This window comes from Bos indicus x Bos taurus, chromosome 2 (assembly GCF_003369695.1).
Source record: "Bos indicus x Bos taurus breed Angus x Brahman F1 hybrid chromosome 2, Bos_hybrid_MaternalHap_v2.0, whole genome shotgun sequence".
NCBI lineage: Eukaryota > Metazoa > Chordata > Mammalia > Artiodactyla > Bovidae > Bos > Bos indicus x Bos taurus.
In genome coordinates, this window is record NC_040077.1 from 90,248,589 (window position 1) to 90,269,827 (window position 21,239).

At 39.9% G+C, this 21,239-nt stretch overlaps 1 protein-coding gene across 1 annotated transcript in view; it reads left to right on the plus strand.

Moving 5' to 3' along the window:
* The first annotated feature begins 3,393 nt into the window (after positions 1 to 3,393).
* The window catches only part of CDK15 (cyclin dependent kinase 15), a 96,381-nt gene continuing 78,535 nt past the window's right edge, over positions 3,394 to 21,239 (plus strand). The window contains exons 1-4 of the mRNA XM_027564470.1: positions 3,394 to 3,620; positions 4,335 to 4,484; positions 4,686 to 4,780; positions 13,397 to 13,476. Coding sequence (XP_027420271.1) covers positions 3,498 to 3,620; positions 4,335 to 4,484; positions 4,686 to 4,780; positions 13,397 to 13,476 — 448 coding nt within the window. The 5' untranslated portion in view covers positions 3,394 to 3,497. The remainder of the gene's footprint in view (positions 3,621 to 4,334; positions 4,485 to 4,685; positions 4,781 to 13,396; positions 13,477 to 21,239) is intronic.

A 21,239-nucleotide genomic window follows, 5' to 3' on the forward strand; every position in this document is an offset into this window, starting at 1 on the left:
ACTGTTTTGCATTTAGTTTATTCAAATCAGGATCCAAATAAGGTCTACATATTGCATTAGTTTGTCCTGTCTCTTGACTTTTTCTTTTTTTACCATTGCTGCTTTAAGAGAAATCAGGTTTACTGACCTTTCTGATTTAGGGATTTGCTTCCTTGTGGCATTATGTAACTTTTCTGTTCTCTGTGTTTCTTGCAATCTGGTTTTAGATGCAGTTATTTGATTGGCTTCAGGTTAAATTTTTTTTCCTTAGTCAAAAATACATCACAAGTGATGCTGTGCAATTTCTATTGTATCATCACATCAGGAAGCACATAATGTCTGGATGTCCCAAATTTAGTGGAGCTAAGATTGATCTGAGGACTCAGATGGTGTCTACTTGACCCTTCATTGCAGAATTCTTTATCAATCTTCCACCTAGGGACTTCCCTGGTGGTCCAGTGGCTAAGACTCCATCCTCCCAAAGCAGGAGGTCCTAGTCAGGGAAGTGGATCCCACATGCCACAGCTAAGAGTTCGAATACCACAATTGAAGATTCTGCATGCTGCAGCGAAGATCAAAACTCCTGAGCGCAAAACTAAGACCTGGCGTGGCTAAACAAACATTAAAAAAAAATCTTTCACCTAACCATTTTAACATCCATTAATGATGGCTGCTTTGAAGTATTATTGCATTGCTACTGCTGCTACTGCTAAGTCACTTCAGTTGTGTCCTACTCTGTGCGACCCCATAGATGGCAGCCCACCAGGCTCCCCCGTCCCTGGGATTCTCCAGGCAAGAACACTGGAGTGGGTTGCCATTTCCTTCTCCAATACATGAAAGTGAAAAGTTAAAGTGAAATTGCTCAGTCGTGTCCGACTCTTAGTGACCCCATGGACTGCAGCCTATCAGGGTCCTCCATCAATGGGATTTTCCAGGCAAGAGTACTGGAGTGGGGTGCCATTGCCTTCTCCGATTATTGCATTAGGGACTGCATAATAGTGAATTTCTTACTTTTGTCATTTCTTCTGCATTTATTAGTTGGAATTCTTCCATGAAGAAGAATTTCCCCTTCATTAACTACTTGATAACCCTGGAAAAACAGTCTGTATAGAAGAGACAAAGAAAGTACTTGATTTTCCCCTTTATGTCTCAATAGCCTGAGTAATGAATTGCTGCACTAGAAACCTCCAAGTTGTCCTTTTTATTTCAAATAACTATAAAGTTATGGATTTTATGTATTTGGTGTGTACCAATCCTTTATAGCCATTATTCTTTCTTGGTTTTCAAATCGTCCTCTCTTAAACCAAATGAGACTCTTTCAGGTTGGCTCCTATGTCCTGTTCATGGGGTCACAAAGAGTCGGACACGACTGAGCAACTGAACTGAACTGAACTGAACATGCTCATAGTTAAATTATCTGAATAATTACAATAATTATAATTATTCTTGTAAGATTCAGATATCAAATATATGTAAATATTGTTGTGATAAAAGAGATGACTCTTATTTTTTCCTTAATGATCATGTGTGTATGTGTCTTATTTTCCATCTCATTCTAATTAGCACATTATAGTGGTAATGACCTTTAGGATTCTATGAGAGAAAAAAGTTCTGTTCTAAGACTGCAAACTAGCTTGAGGTCCTGCCCTGACATGTCACTGTATTAATATATTGATCAGTTCAGTTCAGTCGCTCAGTCGTATCCGACTCTTTGCAACCCCATGAATTGCAGCACGCCAGGCCTCCCTGTCCATCACCAACTCCCGGAGTTCACACAGACTCACATCCATCGAGTCAGTGATGCCATCCAGCCATCTCATCCTCTGTTGTCCCCTTCTCCTCCTGCCCCCAAATCCCTCCCAGCATCAGAGTCTTTTCCAAAGAGTCAACTCTTCACATGAGGTGGCCAAAGTATTAGAGTTTCAGCTTTAGCATCATTCCTTCCAAAGAACACCCAGGACTGATCTCCTTTAGGATGGACTGGTTGGATCTCCTTGAAGTCCAAAGGACTCTCAAGAGTCTTCTCCAACACCACAGTTCAGAACCATCAATTCTTCGGTGCTCAGCTTTCTTCACAGTCCAACTCTTGTATCCATACATGACTACTGGAAAAACCATAGCCCTGACTAGATGAACCTTTGTTAGCAAAGTAATGTCACTGCTTTTGAATATGCCGTCTAGGTTGGTCATAACTTTCCTTCCAAGTAAGCGTCTTTTAATTTCATGGCTGCAATCACCATCTGCAATGATTTTGGAGCCCAAAAAAATAAAACCTGACACTGTTTCCACTGTTTCCCCATCTATTTCCCATGAAGTGATGAGACCAGATGCCATGATCTTCGTTTTCTGAATGTTGAGCTTTAAGCCAACTTTTCACTCTCCTCTTTCACTTTCATCAAGAGGCTTTTTAGTTCCTCTTCACTTTCTGCCATAAGGGTGGTGTCATCTGCATATCTGAGGTTATTGATATTTCTCCCAGCAATCTTGATTCCAGCTTGTGCTTCTTCCAGTCCAGTGTTTCTCATGATGTACTCTGCATATAAGTTAAATAAGCAGGGTGACAATGTACAGCCTTGATGTACTCCTTTTCCTGTTTGGAACCAGTCTGTTGTTCCATGTCCAGTTCTAACTGTTGCTTCCTGACCTGCATACACATTTCTCAAGAGGCAGGTCAGGTGGTCTGGTATTCCCATCTCGTTCAGAATTTTCCACAGTATATTGTGATCCACATAGTCAAAGGCTTTGGCATAGTCAATAAAGCAGAAATAGATGTTTTTCTGGAACTCGTAAATGTTAGTTACTTTTATGTGGACAGAAGGAGGTCGGGAGAGGGAAGGAGAGAGGGAGAGAAAATATTTCGTGCAAACTCCTGTCTCTCCACTACTGGGTAACATTTAAAGAACAACACAAGTGCTCACTAGATAGTTTTTGAATCAGTGAATGAATGGGTACCCCTCTGGGACTATTAGTTACCCTGTTACTCGAAGGCAAAGAGATGGACTAGATATCTTCAGCTCTCTTTCAGTCCTAGGGTTCTGTGGTTTCTTTGACTACTAAAAATTGGTTAGGTTGCAAATTTATTCTGTAGTCTTAAAAACAAAATACCTTCACATAAAAGGCAGGGAGAAAATATTCCTCAACATGTCCAGGAAAATCTAATAAATATCTTCAGTAATATGGATAAGCAATGCAAATTCATTAAAAAGGTGTGTACCAGTGGCACTAACTTGTGGCTGGAAGAACTTGAGTTGTGTCAAAGTTTATTCTATCCAACATTAGCTGTCTTGGTGTCCATTGTGCACATATGAAGGCAGGCGGCTGCCTTTCTGAGGTATACTCTCTTGCACTGATCAAGAAAAACTGCTGAAGTCATGAGGCTGCTCCAGGCAGAGCCCTCATGTGAGTCATATGAAAGCTCCCGCACTGCTGACCTCTGGCAAAAAAGGGAGTGAACAAGGAGAGGAGAAGCAGAGGGAGAGAGGTTCAAGTGCCGGTGTTCTCCTTGAACCTAGAAGATTATGGGTCAAGAGCTGTGTGCAAAGGCTCTGCAGCCTGGATGCAGCTGCCATCGCTGTCGGGAGGGAGGCAACGCACACAGCTGTCAGAGGAGTGCGCCTGTGATGACGGAGGCTGCGATCGAGGTATTCATATCCCAGGAGCATCTCCCTCTACTGATAAACAGAGTTCAGAGGCTCCCTTTCTGTAGCAGGGTCTGCTTTTCCTGCATTAGGACTAAGGCAATAAAAAGAAAATTCTATTAAAGTCACAAAGAATGTGTGGCTGTTGTTATCAAATTCGGGGATTTTCTTTTAAGCCAAAAGGGAAAAATAACCCTATGCTTTGGGCTGCACGAAATTCACTTGCCTTGCAGTCAAGAAAGTTATTCTCTTGAAATCTCTGAAGTACTAAATTAGAGAGCTGAACCTCAAAAAACAAGCTGCGGTATTTGGTATCCTATGGATTAAAATTTTCAGTTAATTAGCTCATGGCTATCAGCAATGCTGTACAGGAAAGTTATTCCCCTAAAGAGGTAAATTAAAGGGACAAGAAAAAGAAAAGTCTAGGTTTAACAGAAAAATTGGAACCCATCCATCAGAGAAATTTAGGTTAACCTAAGTGTCTAAAGACAGATTTTTTAGGTAAAGAAAGAATGTTGTGTTTTAGCAGTTGATATCATTATGGGTTTTTTGTTTTTTTAAAGGAACTGATGTTCAAGAAAGGTACATTTTGAAAGTGTGGGAAGCTTAGAAAACATTTGAAGAGTTAACATCAGGCAAATAAAGAAAAAGCGGTTTATGCTAGCCATTGTCTTGACTTTGCATAAATTTTATTCCTGCACTTTCCTTTTTCTCTAGCTAACAGACCTAAAAGAAGCATCATGTTCCATGACTTCATTTCACCCCAGGGGACTTCAGGCTGTGCATGCCCGGAAGTTCAAGAGTAAAAGGCCACGGAGTAACAGCGATTCTTTTCAGGAAGAGGATCTGAGGCAAGGTTTTCAGTGGGTGAGTGAGCAGCTGATGTTGATCAAGAGGAATTTAATGTGTACTTATCTAGGAAGGCTGGCCCTTTTTCCAAGACAATTACTAAGCAGACCTTCCCAAGCACATTCTGCAACGTTGTCTAATTTCTGTGGGGGAAAAAGTCAACACTAAAAAAATGCTCTTTTCTTTCCCCCCTCCTCACTCCTCATTCCTCTTATGCAGAGGAAGAGCCTCCCTTTTGGGGCAGCTTCATCTTACTTGAACTTGGAGAAGCTGGGTGAAGGTTCTTATGCTACAGTTTACAAAGGGATTAGCAGGTAAGTGACTCATTAGCTGGGAGAAACTTTAGAGATGAGGATTTCACCCCCAGGATTTGACATTATGAAGCCAGCTGACACATGGTAGAAATTCAGGACCTATGCAAGACCCCACTGTCAATATGGAATGACATAATGACTGAAGCAGCCTTGAAAGCAGACAGACTTCCCGTGCCCCAATTAAAATCAGCCCACTAAGATGTTTATCAGCTTTTCCTCCTTTTGAGTCAATTCAAATTAAACTTTCTCAATTACTGTCCATCACTTGGTGGGGAGTACAGTGGATAAGATGTCATATCCTTCCTGAAACATGACAAGGGTTTCAGTAGCACCCTTGAGTTTGCTCCTTCCTTCTTTTACTTTGCCTTCTTAGAAGATACTGAAGTTGGTTTCTACAAAGTAAGACCTAGTACGCAAAGATTGATTTATCCTGGGTTTTCTACACTTGCAAATTACACAAAAATGGCTGGAGAATAAAAAAGACTGTTAATCCAGAAAGCGAATACCCATTTTGGTTAATAAAAACTATGTTAAACATATTTGAGAGAGTCATGAATTTCACTGCTTTTTCAAGGTGGGATAGTCAAGAAGGTCTGATTTCCTTAATTTACGTTACTCCAGTGGAGAAAAATAATGGCTCAAAGTGGTTTAATGTTAATTTTTAACAATTTAATATAAATACTACAAAACTAAGTATTTATTATGTATCTTAATACTTGTGGTATTGTTTTTACTTGTTAAAGGCGAGTTTGGAAGAGATACCATTTTAAATATTTTATGTATAAACAAGATTTAACTCACTTCCATAAACTATCTTAGGAACTAAGAATATAAAAAATTTCCTTCAAAATATTCATCCTAGTAACAGAATGAAAAAATACACTAGAAATATATACTCTGTCCAAGTTCACAGAGATGTATGTAACAGTATATTAATTGCAGCAAGACTTATAATAGAAAGAGTGAAAGCCTGGTTACCAATATCCATTAATGGAGGACTGGCTAAATTATTACTATATAGTGAAATAGTATGCAAACATCTAGAGTATAAGATAGACATATATGAAGAAAAACAAGTTACAGAACAATATATGATCTCATTTAGGAAAAAAAAGCACTGTTCATGTATAAATTTGTATGTGCTTAGAGGAATCTGGAAAAATCTAAAAGGGACCATTGAAAGTAGCTACTTTTAGTGGTTGAAACTGGAATGGAGGAAGATCACTCAAACTTTTCACTGTATTTCTTACCATAAAAGTGTTACATTCATAATTTAAAACAAGTTAAAACATACCATAAAGATAGATGTCAAGAAAGCATTTTATAAATTCAACATCAATTACTAGTTTTTAAACTCTGAACAAAATAGGAATAGAATGATAATTACCCATCATGACGTAGAGTAATTTCAGATCAACAACTTCTATACTTTTTCTTTGCTCAATACTACTGACATCACCATTAAGTTAGAGTAGGGCAAGACTGCCCATTATTTTCTATTGTTAAAGATTATCAGAAGGATTCTAGCTCATGCAACAAGGAAAAAAGACTGAATATAATTTTTATGGATTATAGAATTGTCTACTTAAAAAAACCCCAAGAGAATCATCTAAGAAACTTGAAATAGTGAGATAGAACAACTAGGTCATCAGTTATAAAATCAAAATATACTTGTTAACAATTGCCTTATGTATTAGCAATAAGCATTTAATGGAAAATATTGTAGGGGAAATTATTCTTAAAGTAGCAACAATAAAAAGTCATTAGCATTAAAAAATGGGCAGGATTTATATATAAGATTTACTAAAGGATATAAAAGATTTGCAAAAGCCAGAAAGGCATTCATTCTACTCGTATTTATTAAGCACTTACTATGTTGTTGCTGTTGGTTAGTCACAACTTACCAACTCAACCAACTTAACAACTAAATTAGTAAGTCGTGTCCATTTCTTTTGCAACCTCATAGACCATAGCCTGTCAGGCTCCTCTGTCCATGGGATTACCCAGGCAAGAATACTGAAGTGGGTTGCCATTTGCTTCTCCAGAGAATCTTCCTGACCCACGGATCAAACCAGCATCTCCTGCATTGGTGGGGTGGATTCTTTACCACTGAGCTACCAGGGAAGCCCTACTTACTATGTGCTAGGTACTATTTTAGCCAATAAGGATTCATTGAAGAAAAAAAGTGATAAGTACGGAGTGTATGTTCTAGTGATGATGAGAGAGGCAATAAACAAACTCTTTGACCAAGTTTGTCAAAGAGTGAAAATGTTGGGAAAGAATAAAACAGGGAAGAGGAATCGGGAGTGCCGGCATGGGGTGGTGAATTACTATTTTAAACAGAGTGGTGAGAGGCAGGCTTACTGAGAAGGGAACACTTGAACAGAGATTCTGACAAAGGTGAGGCATGAACTGCGTGGGTGTGTAGTGGAAGAGGACCTCAGGCAGAGGGAACAGCAAGCAGCAAACCCCTGAGGCAGGAGCATGCCTGGCATTAGAGGCAGTGGGTGGAAGGACTTGAAGGTAGGAGGAGTTGCAGATACAGTAGGGCCATTGTGTAGGATCTTGTAGATCATTCCAGGGACTCTGTAAGGACATTTAGATTAAAAAATCTAGTAATACAAAGATGTTAATGATTCTATAATTTAGAATTTTAATGCATTCTAAATATGTTCAAACGCTACAATAATTAAAGTAGTGTAGCATGAGTACAAGAAAAGACAGATCAAATAAATATGATTTGTAAAGCCCCAAAGAGTCACAAATCCAAATATTAGTAAGATCTAATATACAATCACTGTTCATGGGGTTCTCATGATTGTCGGGAGAAATATCAATAACCTCAGATATGCAGATGACACCACCCTTATGGCAGAAAGCGAAGAGGAACTAAAGAGCCACTTGATGAAAATGAAAGAGGAGAGTGAAAAACTTGGCTTAAAACTCAACGTGTAGAAAATTAAGATCATGGCATCTGGTCCCATCACTTCATGGCAAGTAGATGGAGAAACAGTGGAAACAGTGACAGATTTTATTTTTTTGGACTCCAAAATTACTGCAGATGGTGACTGCAGCCATGAAATTTAAAAGACACTTGCTCCTTGGAAGAAAAGCTATGACCAACCTAGACAGCATATTAAAAAGCAGAGACATTACTTTGCCAACAAAGGCCTGTCTAGTCAAAGCTATGGTTTTTCCAGTAGTCATGTAGGGATGTGAGAGTTGAACTATAAAGAAAGCTGAGTGCCAAAGAACTGATGCTTTTAAACTGTGGTTTTGGAGAAGATCCTTGAGAGCCCCTTGGACTGCAAGGAGATCCAACCAGTCCATCCTAAAGGAAGTCAGTCCTGAATATTCACTGGAAGGACTGATGCTGAAGCTGAAACTCCAATGCTTTGGCCACCTGATATGAAGAACTGACCCACTGAAAAAGACCCTGATGCTGGGAAAGATTGAAGGCAGGAGAAGGGGACGACAGAGGATGAGATGGTTGGATGGCATCACCAACTCGATGGACAAGAGTTTGAGCTAGCTCCAGGAGTTGGTGATGGACAGGAAAGCCTGGCATGCTGCAGTCCATGGGGTCACAAAGAGTCGGACATGACTGAGCGACTGAACTGAACTGAAATGAAAGGAGTTGAAAAAGAAAACATACAAGAACTAGAAGAATAAACAAGGGAAGTCTATATAACTTTTGGACTGGAAAGGTCTGTCTGTACATAACACTGAAGTCAGAACCTATTAGGGAAGATTGGACATGTTCATGGTTGCCCATCTATCCAAGTACATTCTGCTGCTGCTGCTGCTAAGTTGCTTCAGTTGTGTCCGACTCTGTGCGACCCCATAGATGGCAGCCCACCAGGCTCTGCCGTCCCTGGGATTCTCCAGGCAAGAACACTGGAGTGGGTTGCCATTGCCTTCTCCCATGTGTGAAAGTGAAAAGTGAAAGTGAAGTCGCTCAGTCGTGTCCGACTTGTAGCGACCCCATGGACTGCAGCCTACCAGGCTCCTCCATCCATGGGATTTTCCAGGCAAGAGTACTGGAGTGGCTTGCCATTGCCTGAGGACCCCTCAATTCTGAGCTACTTCAATAGAGGTTCACTGAAACAGTTACCATGGTCAAATTGACACAGGTAACCCTAGATCAAAATATAATGTGATCCTTCATCATAGGTGCTCTCAGCATCTTTAAAATGTTGATGTATAGCATGACTGTCTAAAAAAGATTAAGAAAAATTTTAAAGTAAAAGCATTTTCTAAACATATTTGACTTCCCTGGTGGTTCAAATGGTAAAGAGTCTGCCTGCAATGCAGGAGACCTGAGTTCAATCCCTAGGTCAGGAAGATCCCCTGGAGAAGGAAATGAAAACCCACTCCAATATTCTTGCCTGGAGAATCCCCTGGATGGAGGAGCCTGGAGGGCTACAGTTCATGGGGTTGCAAAGAGTCAGACATGACTGAGTGACATCATTTTCACTTTCATATTTGACCAGAAAATTTTTAGCATAGGGGGTGGGGAATATTTCACAGACCTATTCTCTGAGTAAAGCATTTTGGAAAATACTGAATGTCATAAGAAATTGAAAGTTTAAAATTTCAAAGAAATAATAAGGCAAACAAAAGAAATTGGTAAGAGGTATATGCAAAATACCTCCCCCCAAAATGGACAAATAGGGAAACTACAAAAAAACATAAAAGACCAATAAGCTTATAAAAATTCAGTTCCACAAGTAGTTGAAGGAATAGAAATTAAAATGGAATCATCCTTTTAATCTTTTAAAAAGACCAAAACTGAAGATAAAGGCATGCACCTGATAAACAAGCCCCACATTTGTGGAAGTATGTCAAAGGGACCCAGAAGCCAAGGAAAGGCTCCCAAGGAACAAATGTGGAAATTGAGCAACAAAATAAAATAGTATTGGGTTGTAAGCCAAAGTATAAAATGAGTACCTGTGAGTCCAAAGTGCTATGAATAAGTAGTTTGGTTGATTAATAAATGGGAGAGAAGAGGCCATTTCCAGACAATTTAAGTCACTATTCTACCTTCAAGCTGGCAGAGCATAACTTTCTACTCTTTAAGTGTGGGCTACTGAGAGTGACATTCCCCCAAAATACAGTATGGAAAGGGATTAGGGCGAGAATGAATTTACAGTGAAGAAACCTGATAGATATTACCTGAGCCAAGTGATTAAGGCCACATCAAAAGTCATGTATTATGATGACAGCATGTACCCCAACACAATGTGACAAAACCAAAACCCATGACCATGGTCTAATCATAAGAAAAACATCAGAAAAATTCCAATAACGAGGTATGCTACAAAATACTTGACCAGTACTCCTCTAAATTGTCAGTGTCATCAAAAACAAGGAAAGTCTGGGAAACTGTCACGGCCAAGAGATGCCTAAAGAGACATGACAACTAAATGCAATGTTTGTCCTAGATGATATCATAGAATACAAAAAGGACATCAGGTAAAAACTAAAGAAATCCTGGTAAATCATATTTCAGTACCGAAATGTATCAAGTCAACCTGTTGCATACCTTAAATTTACAGGGTTATATGTATATACATTGTATATGAGTATACAATGCTATATATCTCAATTTTTGAAATGACTAAGAGGTAAATTGATTTTCATACATTTATACATATCTAGAAAGAATAGTTTCTGTGAGAAAGCATTTTGAAATGAAATTGGAAAGTTGTAATGTTATTTTAAAAGGAAATATGCAACAGCAGATGAATTTTTTAAACTTAAAAATCATCTACTGTGTAATCATTCCATCACTTTGGCATAGCAATATGCACACGTGCATTTTGTCTTTCACTTGCACGTAGATTGTTTAGTTACAAATATGGTGTGCTTGCTGTTATGTACTCTATTTTTCATATTATCATAAACTTTATGGCTTTTTAAAATTTAATTAATTTAATTTTTTAAAAGACCATACTGAGTCTTTGTTGCTGCGTGGGCTTTTCTCAAGCTGCGGTGAGCAAGGGCTATTCTCTAGCTGCAGTGGCCTCTCCTGTTGCAGAGCACGAGCTCTAGGGCATGCGGGTTTCAGTAGTTGCAAGGTGTGGGCTCAGTAGTTGTGGTTCCTAGGTGCTAGAGCACAGGCTCAATAGTTGTGGTGCATGGGCTTAGCTGCTCTGTGGCACGTGGGATCTTCCCAGACCCAGGAATCAAACCTGTATCTCCCCCTGTATTGGCAGGCAGACTCTCTACCACTGAGCCACCAGGGACGCCTCATGTTTCTTTCTATATGCCTCTGGACTTAACTTTTGTTATGAATGCAAAATATTCTACTATACTGATGTACCACACATTTTTTAGCTGTTTCTCTAATGTTGAACGTTTCAGTTATTTCTTTTTTTTTCTATTGTAACTAACACAACAATGTCTTTCATTACTTGGAATTATTAAAATCTTTGTTAATTAACATTATTGGGAAAAATCCCAAGTATGATAATCTCAAGGCTTTTCATATGTATGATCATGTTATGGTGGTGGTTTAGTTGTTAAGTTGTGTTTGACTCTTGCAAGCCCATGGACTGTAGCCTGCCAGGCTCCTCTGTCCATAGGATTCTTCAGGCAAGAATACTGGAGTGGGTTGCTATTTCTTTCTCCAAGAGATCCTTTCCACCCAGGAATTGAATCCAGGTCTCCTGTATTGCAGGCATATGTTGCAATACTGAGCTATGAGGGAATCCCATGATCATGTTGCAAAGTGGAAGTCATTCAGTCATGTCTGACTCTTTGTGACCCCATGGACTATACAGTCCATGGAATTCTCCAGGCCAGAATACTGGAGTGGGTAGCCTTTCCATTCTCCAGGGGACCTTCCCAACAAACCCAGGGATCAAACTCGGGTGTCCCGTATTGCAGGCGGATTTTTAACCAGCTGAGCCCCAAAGGAAGCCCAATAATACTGGAGTGGGTAGCCTATCCCTTCTCCAGTGGATCTTCCCAACCCAGGGTCTCCTGTATTGCAGGTAGATTCTTTACCAACTGAGTTAGTTATACTCTCCCAAATTTTACCAATTTACAGTGCAACCCACAAGAAGCAATACAATTTTACTGCAAAAAACCCTAAAGAATTCCTAATAAACTATGGACTTTAGTTAATAATTATATATCAATATTGCCTCATTAATTCAACAAATGTATGATACTAATATAAGTATGATAACAACAGAAGAAATTGGATGTGAGGTATATGGGAACCTTTTGTACTATCTTCTCAACTTTTCTGTAAATCTAAAACTGTTCTAAAAAATGAAATATTGAAGCAATAACAATGAAAAGCAAGGAATCTGTCTGGTGTCAGTCAGTGGGTGCTAGAATGGCCAGCCTCATGACCAGTTAGTGGTGCGACCACTCTGTGACACAATTTGGGAACATGTGTGCAAAACAATAAAAACTTGTGTGCTACATACTCTGATTTAGCAATTCTATCTCAACCCTGAAAAAATAACAGAGGCTATGTGAAAAGACTTATGTGCAAATACAAACAAATATGATTGTCAGGGTATTTTTATAACAGTCAAAAGTTAGAGACAATATTAAAATATTTGGATCTGGCAAAACACATTGTAACATATTTATCTGATAAATGTTATTATTAAATATCACATAATACAAGAATGATTAGAAGTCAAATGGAGAAAAAACTAATAATATGATATAAAACCTACTGTATTAAAAAAAAACAGTATAGTTACACTTGCATTAAAATCGTCTCTGTTTTCTGGCATTTAGCTCACATCAGTAAACAGAACAATGAATAACTGGAGAGTAGGAGGCGATGGAGAGAGAGAGAATGGTGGGACTGGGCAGGTTGGCACCCCACTCCAGTACTCTTGCCTGGAGAATCCCATGGACGGAGGAGCCTGGTAGGCTGCAGTCCATGGGGTCGCTGAGGGTCAGACACGACTGAGCGACTTCACTTTGACTTTTCACTTTCATGCATTGGAGAAGGAAATGGCAACCCACTCCGGTGTTCTTGCCTGGAGAATCCCAGAGACAGGGGAGCCTGGTGGGCTGCCGTCTCTGGGGTCACAGAGAGTCAGACACGACTGAAGTGACTCAGCAGCAACAGCAGCAGGATCCGATTGTAAGAATTTGACTTTTATTCAGGATGAGATGTGGAGACAATGTTGGGTTTTGAGCACAAAAGTGACTTGTTTTGACTTTCACTTTAAAAAGATTCCCTGGACTACCGTTGGGAGAAGATAGTGGGGGTACAAACATACAAGCAGAAACTCTGTAGGAGTTCATTACAATAGTTCAGATGAAAAATAAGGATGGCTCAGTGGTAAATAAAAGGAACAATATACATCGGAATATGAGGATGGCTTTGTTGGGTTTGTCTTCTGTGCTTTCCTGAATTCTCCATCTTTTCTGTAATGAATATATATCACTTTGGTAAAGAGAAAGCAATGGTTTGATATATACATGTGACTTTTAAAACTTTTTATTTTGAGAAAATTGTACATTTTATATGCTGGAATAAAATTTGAAGCAAAGTTACTTTTGTTAAGCCATCTCTAGTATAAATTGCTACTATGAGGCATGTCGACAAATGTATGCCCTTTCCCCCGACTCTTCCAGGATAAATGGACAACTAGTGGCTTTAAAAGTCATCAGTATGAATGCAGAGGAAGGAGTCCCATTTACAGCCATCCGGGAAGGTAAGAACAGTAGAGTGGACCCAAGAGATGTTTTAAGTTTTTGATTCGATAAAAACACATTGAATCTATCCATTCAGCATCTAGCTTTTATAGAAGTAATGTTGTAATTGCAATTTTATTCTTCACACCAGTTTTCCAAATCATTTTATTACTTACTCTTGAAGAAATTAGAATTCAAAACTATTATATTAATTGACCCAAACTATGAACTCAGTGAGTATTTACTAAATATTGTCTGTGAGCTTGGTCCCATGCTGCGTGCTAAGGCCATATCTATAAAACCCTAGAAATATCCATACAAAGGAGAAAATTAATGTACTTACAAATCCTCAGTAAGCAGCTTACCTGAAAATAAGTTCTTTAGATAGTATTTGAAAAACTCTCTGGAAAAACATGTATTTTTAGTGTTATGCCTATATTTTCTCTGAACCTCAGGTGGTAGAGCAAGTAGATGAGAAGTCTGGTGTCGGTAGGACTTGGGCTTGAATCTTAGAGGTCTACAGATTAGTAGTGCTGTGACCATGGGTAGATTACTTTTCCTGTTTAAGACGTCTATTGCAGAAAGACGATTTGTTGTTCAGTCTCTCAGTCTTGTCTGACTCTTTGTGATCCCAGGGACTGCAGCACTCCAGGCTTCCCTGTCCTTCACCATCTCCCGGAGTTTGCTCAAACTTCTCTCCATTGACTCAGTGATGGCATACAACCATCTCATCCTCTGTTGTCCCCTTCTCCTCCTGCCCTCAATCTTTCCCAGCATCAGGGTCTTTTCCAATGAGTTGACTCTTCCCATCAGGTGGCCAAAGTATTGGAGCTTCAGCTTCAGCATCAATCCTTCCAATGAATATTCAGGGTTGATTGACTGGTTTGATCTCCAATACCTATTTCTTTGAGTTATTATGAGGGTTAAGTGACAATATGCATATAAAACACTAATCACAGGGTTCATCTTCAGAGTTCAACATGTTGGCAAATATCATATCCTTTTTGCTCCTTTCTTTTAGTGATGTCTCGTTCGCTATCAAGATAACTAAAAATTTATAATTTAAAAATCAAGAAGCCAGTACAGTGAAAATAAATCATTAAAATGCAACTTATTAGCCTTCTTACATGAGCCATTTGAAATAAAATGATAATAGAATTAGTATCTTTTTCATCAAAAACCCAGAGAAATGGCTCCTCTCTGGTCTTGCTTGTCCCCTTTTAACAACTTCATCTTCCCTTTTTTATGAAGCACATACTGTACACAAAGCATACTGCAGGGTGTTGTGAAAGATGAGAAGAAAGATCTGATCTTTGCTATATATCTTTTCAGTTGTAACAGAGCAGATGGTTCAGGTTGTAAGCAGTGTTATGATGAAGGTAAAAAGGACCTTGTAAACTGAGATGAGAACCAATCAGTCTCAGTATGGCTAATTGAGTCAATAGATTTTGAACTGAGCTTGGAGGATGGGTCATGCAAACAGGCTTGGGAAAAGCAATTCAGAAAATGAGTTTATAACTGAATTTGATGCCATTTTCAAAAGACTTCCAGAGCCCCTGGGAAATACGTCATTCTGAATTTCAGTAGAAGGACCAAATGGCTGTCTGATTAGCCGGGGCTTCAACCTGGTAGGATCAGGTGCATTCTGGAGGAAAGCGTGTTTTTAAGTGTTTAATATAATGGACTCTGTATTTACTGATGGACATATTAGTGGTCCCCATGAAAGGATGATCAGATTTAGAAAGAGATGTGTGGACAGGCTAAGGAGCATTTCTGAGCATAGTAGGCATCCTCAGGCGGCCAGCATCAGGCCTGGGTCTCTAGGCCCAGGTTCGCCCTCTTCTCACAGCGTTTCCTTTGTGAGGTGCGCTTGCCTGTTGCTACAGGCCTGCCTTGCTCAGATTTTCTCCGCAGCCAAGTTTTTTTTCAGGTTGACATTTGACTTTAAACAGCGAAAACTTTGCCAGTTTTGCTAACAGATGGTTCTCAGCATGGTTCAGAAATGCTGGATCTGCATTGTTCTGTATGCTAAATGTTTCTTTTATTTCTTATTTACTGAGAAAGTGCCTCTCCATCACAGGTGTTTGCAATTACATTTAGTATTCAACTGTGGACTTTCTTGGTTTGTTTTATGGACTTACCTTACTGAATGCTTTGCTTGTTTAATATGAAAAACCACAAAAGGATTTTTTTTGACACACTGGAGGTTGTTAGGCATCCAGTTTCCAACAACGCATGTTTCTTTTTTCACCAATGTAAATGCTGGGAGCCCTTGATAGAGGAGCCCTCTCTCTTCAAGAAGACAGAAGGCCTCATTTGAAAACTTTGGCACTGTCCCATTTTTCCTGTAAGAACTTTAAGGATGTGAGGCCAGGGAGACAGGAGGTTAAATGAGAAGGGCTGGAAGGCAAAAGAAGAACAGCTGGAGTTTGTTAGTTAAAATCCAGGGTCACTAGCTAAAAAGGCAACCGAAAGCCACGTGCAGAAAAACTAAATGAGCAATGCAGACTTCTCTAAAAAGCCTTGAAGTAGGAATTACTTTTCCTGAACAGTTTGGCTGCTCTAATGGTGTATCAGCCAAAGATTCATTGAGTAGGATTTTACTCCATGTGCAGTCTCTATATGTATAGGTAGAAAGCATGTGGCAATTTATTAATCTGGTCATTTGGAATATTATTTGATTGTAACATGTAATATAATGAAATTAGCAAAAGTATGCACAGTACTAAGGGCAATATACCTTAATACATGTGCCAAATATTTTTCATGTGTTAACCTCTTCCAGTCCTTTGGAGGTAGATATTATTATGATTCCTGTACAGAGCTGTGAGTCAAGCAAAATCTGAGTCAAAATCCATATGGGAGAGTGTATGGATTTTGACTTCATACACAAACACCTGGCCACCTACTATGGCTAGGTATTTTGCCGACTGCTATATACACAACAGTGGACACAATAGGCATATTGCCCATCCTTATTCCTTTGCTAGTTAAAAAGATTAACCACCTTCATTGAAACTTACAGAATCTTTCCCAATGGGCTCTATATTTTAAACATTTGTTTTTGCAACTAGGAGATAGCACTTTCATTGGAATAGGCTAATATGATGTTTTTATATAAGAACATGTTCCCTAGTTTTATTAACCTATGTATCAATGTCTTAATAATGTACATTATTTTAAATATCTGTCTATAAAAATAGAAACTGTTTAAAAAGCACTTCCAGGACTTTCAGCCCCTTAGCGGGATTCATTAGGAAGCATTCATAGAAATAATCTTTTTTGAGGACTGGGCACATAATATAATCTTCCCCCAACTTCAATCTTTTTTTGAACCTTTACGTCAACTCTAGTTGGTAAAGTGTGTTTTTTGTCGTAGTGATGAAGGAGTTTGAACTTAAGAGAGGTTAGATAACTGGTCAGAGGTCACAGAGCTAGTAATCAGAGGCATTACATATTCAAATCCATTCTATTCTATTCTAAAGCCTTTCTACTTTATTACAGTAAAGTTAGAAATCCTTAACTCAAGGATTTTTTCCTTTTGCAAAAGTAAAACTAAAAAATAAAAATAGAAATCTATTTTATGAAGCATGTTGTATAAACATTAAGTAAATGCAAGAGAAACATTTTAAAGAAAATATACAATATTGTGTATTTATCAATTCTGATTCTTTCATATGCTCTATAGCACTATAATTCCAAATCTTTAAGTTAGAAAATGGTTTCAGCTGAGAATCTTTTAATATCATTCTCTAGTAGAAAACATTACGGAGTAATTATTTTCAGTCCATATATAAGAAAAAGCCAAAAACAGACAAAGGCACCTCTACAAGGTGATACAGTGAAGTCTTGTTTTTGCTCACTCAGTCGTGTCCGACTCTTTGTGACCCCACGGACTGCAGCATGCCAGGCCTCCCTGTCCTTCACCATCTCCCGAAGCTTGCTCAAACTCATGTCCATTGAGTCAGTGATGCTTAGTTGCTTAGTCATGACTAATTCTTTCCAACCCCATGGACAGAGGAGCCTGGAAGGCTATAGTCCATGGGGATTCTCCAGGCAAGAATACTGGAGTGGGTTGACATGCCCTCCGCCAGGGGATCTTTCCAACCCAGGAATCAAACCCAGGTCTCCCTAATTGCAGGCAGATTTTTTTTACCATCTGCGCCACCAGTTCAGTTAGTTCAGTCACTCAGTCGTGTCTGACTCTTTGAGACCCCATGAATTGCAGCTCGCCCGGCCTCCCTGTCCATCACCAACTCCCCGAGTTCACTCAGACTCAAGTCCATCGAGTTGGTGATGCCATCCAGCCATCTCATCCTCTGTCGTCCCCTTCTCCTCCTGCCCCCAATCCCTCCCAGCATCAGAATCTTTTCCAATGAGTCAACTCTTCACATGAGGTGGCCAAAGTACTGGAGTTTCAGCTTTAGCATCATTCCTTCCAAAGAACACCCAGGACTGATCTCCTTTAGGATGGACTGGTTGGATCTCCTTGCAGTCCAAGGGACTCTCAAGAGTCTTCTCCAACACCACAGTTCAAAAGCATCAATTCTTCGGTGCTCAGCTTTCTTCACAGTCCAACTCTCACATCCATACATGACTACTGGAAAAACCATAGCCTTGACTAGATGGACCTTTGTTAGCAAAGTAGTGTCTCTGCTTTTGAATATGCCACCTAGGTTGGTCATAACTTTCCTTCCAAGGAGTAAGCATCTTTTAATTTCATGGCTGCAATCACCATCTGCAGTGATTTTGGAGCCCAAAAAGATAAAGTCTGACACTGTTTCCACTGTTTCCCCATCTATTTCCCATTAAGTGATGGGACCAGATGCCATGATCTTCATTTTCTGAATGTTGAACTTTAAGCCAACTTTTTCACTCTCCTCTTTCACCTTCATCAAGAGGCTTTTTAGTTCCTCTTCACTTTCTGCCATAAGGGTGGTGTCATCTGCGTATCTGAGGTTATTGATATTTCTCCCAGCAATCTTGATTCCAGCTTGTGCTTCTTCCAGCCCAGCATTTCTCATGATGTACTCTACATGTAAGTTAAATAAGCAGGGTGACAATATACAGTCTTGACGAACTCCTTTTCCTATTTGGAACCAGTCTGTTGTTCCATGTCCAGTTCTAACTGTTGCTTCCTGACCTGCATATGGGTTTCTCAAGAGGCAGGTCAGGTGGTCTGGTATTCCCATCTCTTTCAGAATTTTCCACAGTTTATTGTGATCCACACAGTCAAAGGCTTTGGCATAGTCAATAAAGCAGAAATAGATGTTTTTCTGGAACTCTCTTGCTTTTTCCAGATCCAGCAGATGTTGGCAGTTTGATCTCTGGTTCCTCTGCCTTTTCTAAAACCAGCTTGAATATCTGGAATTTTACGGTTCACGTCTTGCTGAATCCTGGCTTGGAGAATTTTGAGCATTACTTTACTAGCATGTGAGATGAGTGCAATTGTGTGGTAGTTTGAGCATTCTTTGGCATTGCCTTTTTTTTGGATTGGAATGAAAACTGACCTTTTCCAGTCCTGTGGCCACAGCTGAGTTTTCCAAATTTGCTGGCATATTGAGTGCAGCACTTTCACAGCATCATCTTCCAGGATTTGAAATAGCTCAATTGGAATTCCATCACCTCCACTAGCTTTGTTCGTAGTGATGCTTTCTAAGGCCCACTTGACTTCACATTCCAGGATGTCTGGCTCTAGGTGAGTGATCATACCATTGTGATTATCTGGGTCATGAATATCTTTTTTGTACAGTTCTTCTGTGTATTCTTGCCACCTCTTCTTAATATCTTCTTCTTCTGTTAGGTCCATACCATTTCTGTCCTTTATCGAGCCCATCTTTCCATGAAATGTTCCCTTCATATCTCTAATTTTCTTGAAGAGATCTCTAGTCTTTCCCATTCTGTTGTTTTCCTCTATTTCTTTGCATTGATCGCTGAGGTAGGCTTTCTTATCTCTTGCTATTCTTTGGAACTCTGCCCATTCAGATGCTTGTATCTTTTCTTTTCTCCTTTGCTTTCTGCTTCTCTTCCTTTCATAGTTATTTGTAAGGCCTCCCCAGACAGCCATTTTGCTCTTTTGCATTTCTTTTCCATGGGGATGGTCTTGATCCCTGTCTCTTATACAATGTCATGAACATGAATGTCCATAGTTCATCAGGCACTCTCTCTATCAGATCTAGTCCCTTAGTTCTATTTCTCACTCCCACTGTATAACCATAAGGAATTTGATTTAGGTCATACCTGAATGGTCTAGTGGTTTTCCCTACTTTCTTCAATTTAAGTCTGAATTTGGCAATAAGGAGTTCATGATCTGAGCCACAGTCAGCTCCCAGTCTTGTTTTTGCTAACTGTATAGAGCTTATCCATCTTTGGCTGCAAAGAATATGATCAATCTGATTTCAGTGTTGACCATCTGGTTATGTCCATGTGTAGAGTCTTCTCTTGTGTTGTTGGAAGAGGGTGTTTGCCATGACCAGTGTGTTCTCTTGGCAAAACTCTATTAGCCTTTGCCCTGCTTCATTCCGTATTCCAAGGCCAAATTTGCCTATTGACTTCCTACTTTTGCATTCCAGTCCCCTATAATGAAAAGGACATCTTTTTTGGGTGTTAGTTCTAAAAGGTCTTGTAGGTCTTCATAGAACCGTTCAACTTCAGCTTCTTCAGCGTTACTGGTTGGGGCATAGACTTGGATTAATGTGATATTGAATGGTTCGCCTTGGAAACGAACAGAGATCATTCTGTTGTTTTTGAGATTGCATCCAAGTACTGCATTTCAAACTCTTTTGTTGACCATGATGGCTACTCCATTTCTTCTAAGGGATTCCTGTCCACAGTGGTAGATATAATGGTCATTTGAGTTTAATTCACCCATTCCAGTCCATTTTATTTCGCTGATTCCTAGAATGTCAACATTCACTCTTGCCATCTCCTGTTCGACCACTTCCAATTTGCATTGATTCATGGACCTAACATTCCAGGTTCCTATGCAATATTGCTCTTTACAGCATCGGATCTTGCTTCTATCACCAGTCACATCCACAACTGGGGATTGTTTATGCTTTGGCTCCATCCCTTCATTCTTTCTGGAGTTATTTCTCCACTGATCTCCAGTAGCATATTGGGCACCTACTGACCTGGGGAGTTCCTTTTTCAGTATCCTATCATTTTGCCTTTTCATACTGTTCATGGGGTTCTCAAGGCAAGAATACTGAAGTGGTTTGCCATTCCCTTCTCCAGTGGACCACATTCTCTCAGCCCTCTCCACCATGACCTGCCCGTCCTGGGTGGCCCCACGGGCATGGCTTAGTTTCATTGAGTTAGACAAGGCTGTGGTCTGTGTGATTAGATTGACTAGTTTTCTGTGATTATGGTTTCAGTGTGTCTGCCCTTTGATGCCCTCTAGCAACACCTACTGTCTTACCTGGGTTTCTCTTACCTTGGATAAGGGGTATCTCCTCACCGCCGCTCCTCCTGAGCTTGAATGTGGAGTAGCTCCTCTTGGCCCTCCTGCGCCTGCGCAGCCACCGCTTCTTGGACCTGAGGTTGCTCCTCTCGGCTGCCACCCCTGACCTCAGACATGGGGTAGCTCCTCTCGGCCACGCTTCTGTGAGGCCCATTGCAGCCAGCACTCTTCTGCCACCAGGGAAGCCCAAAAATACTGGAGTGGGTAGCCTTTCCTTTCTCTAGGAGATCTTCCCAACCCAGGAATCAAACCAGAACCTCCGGCATTGCATGCAGATTCTTTACCAGCTGAGCTACCAGAGAAACCCAAAGGGGCCTTTAG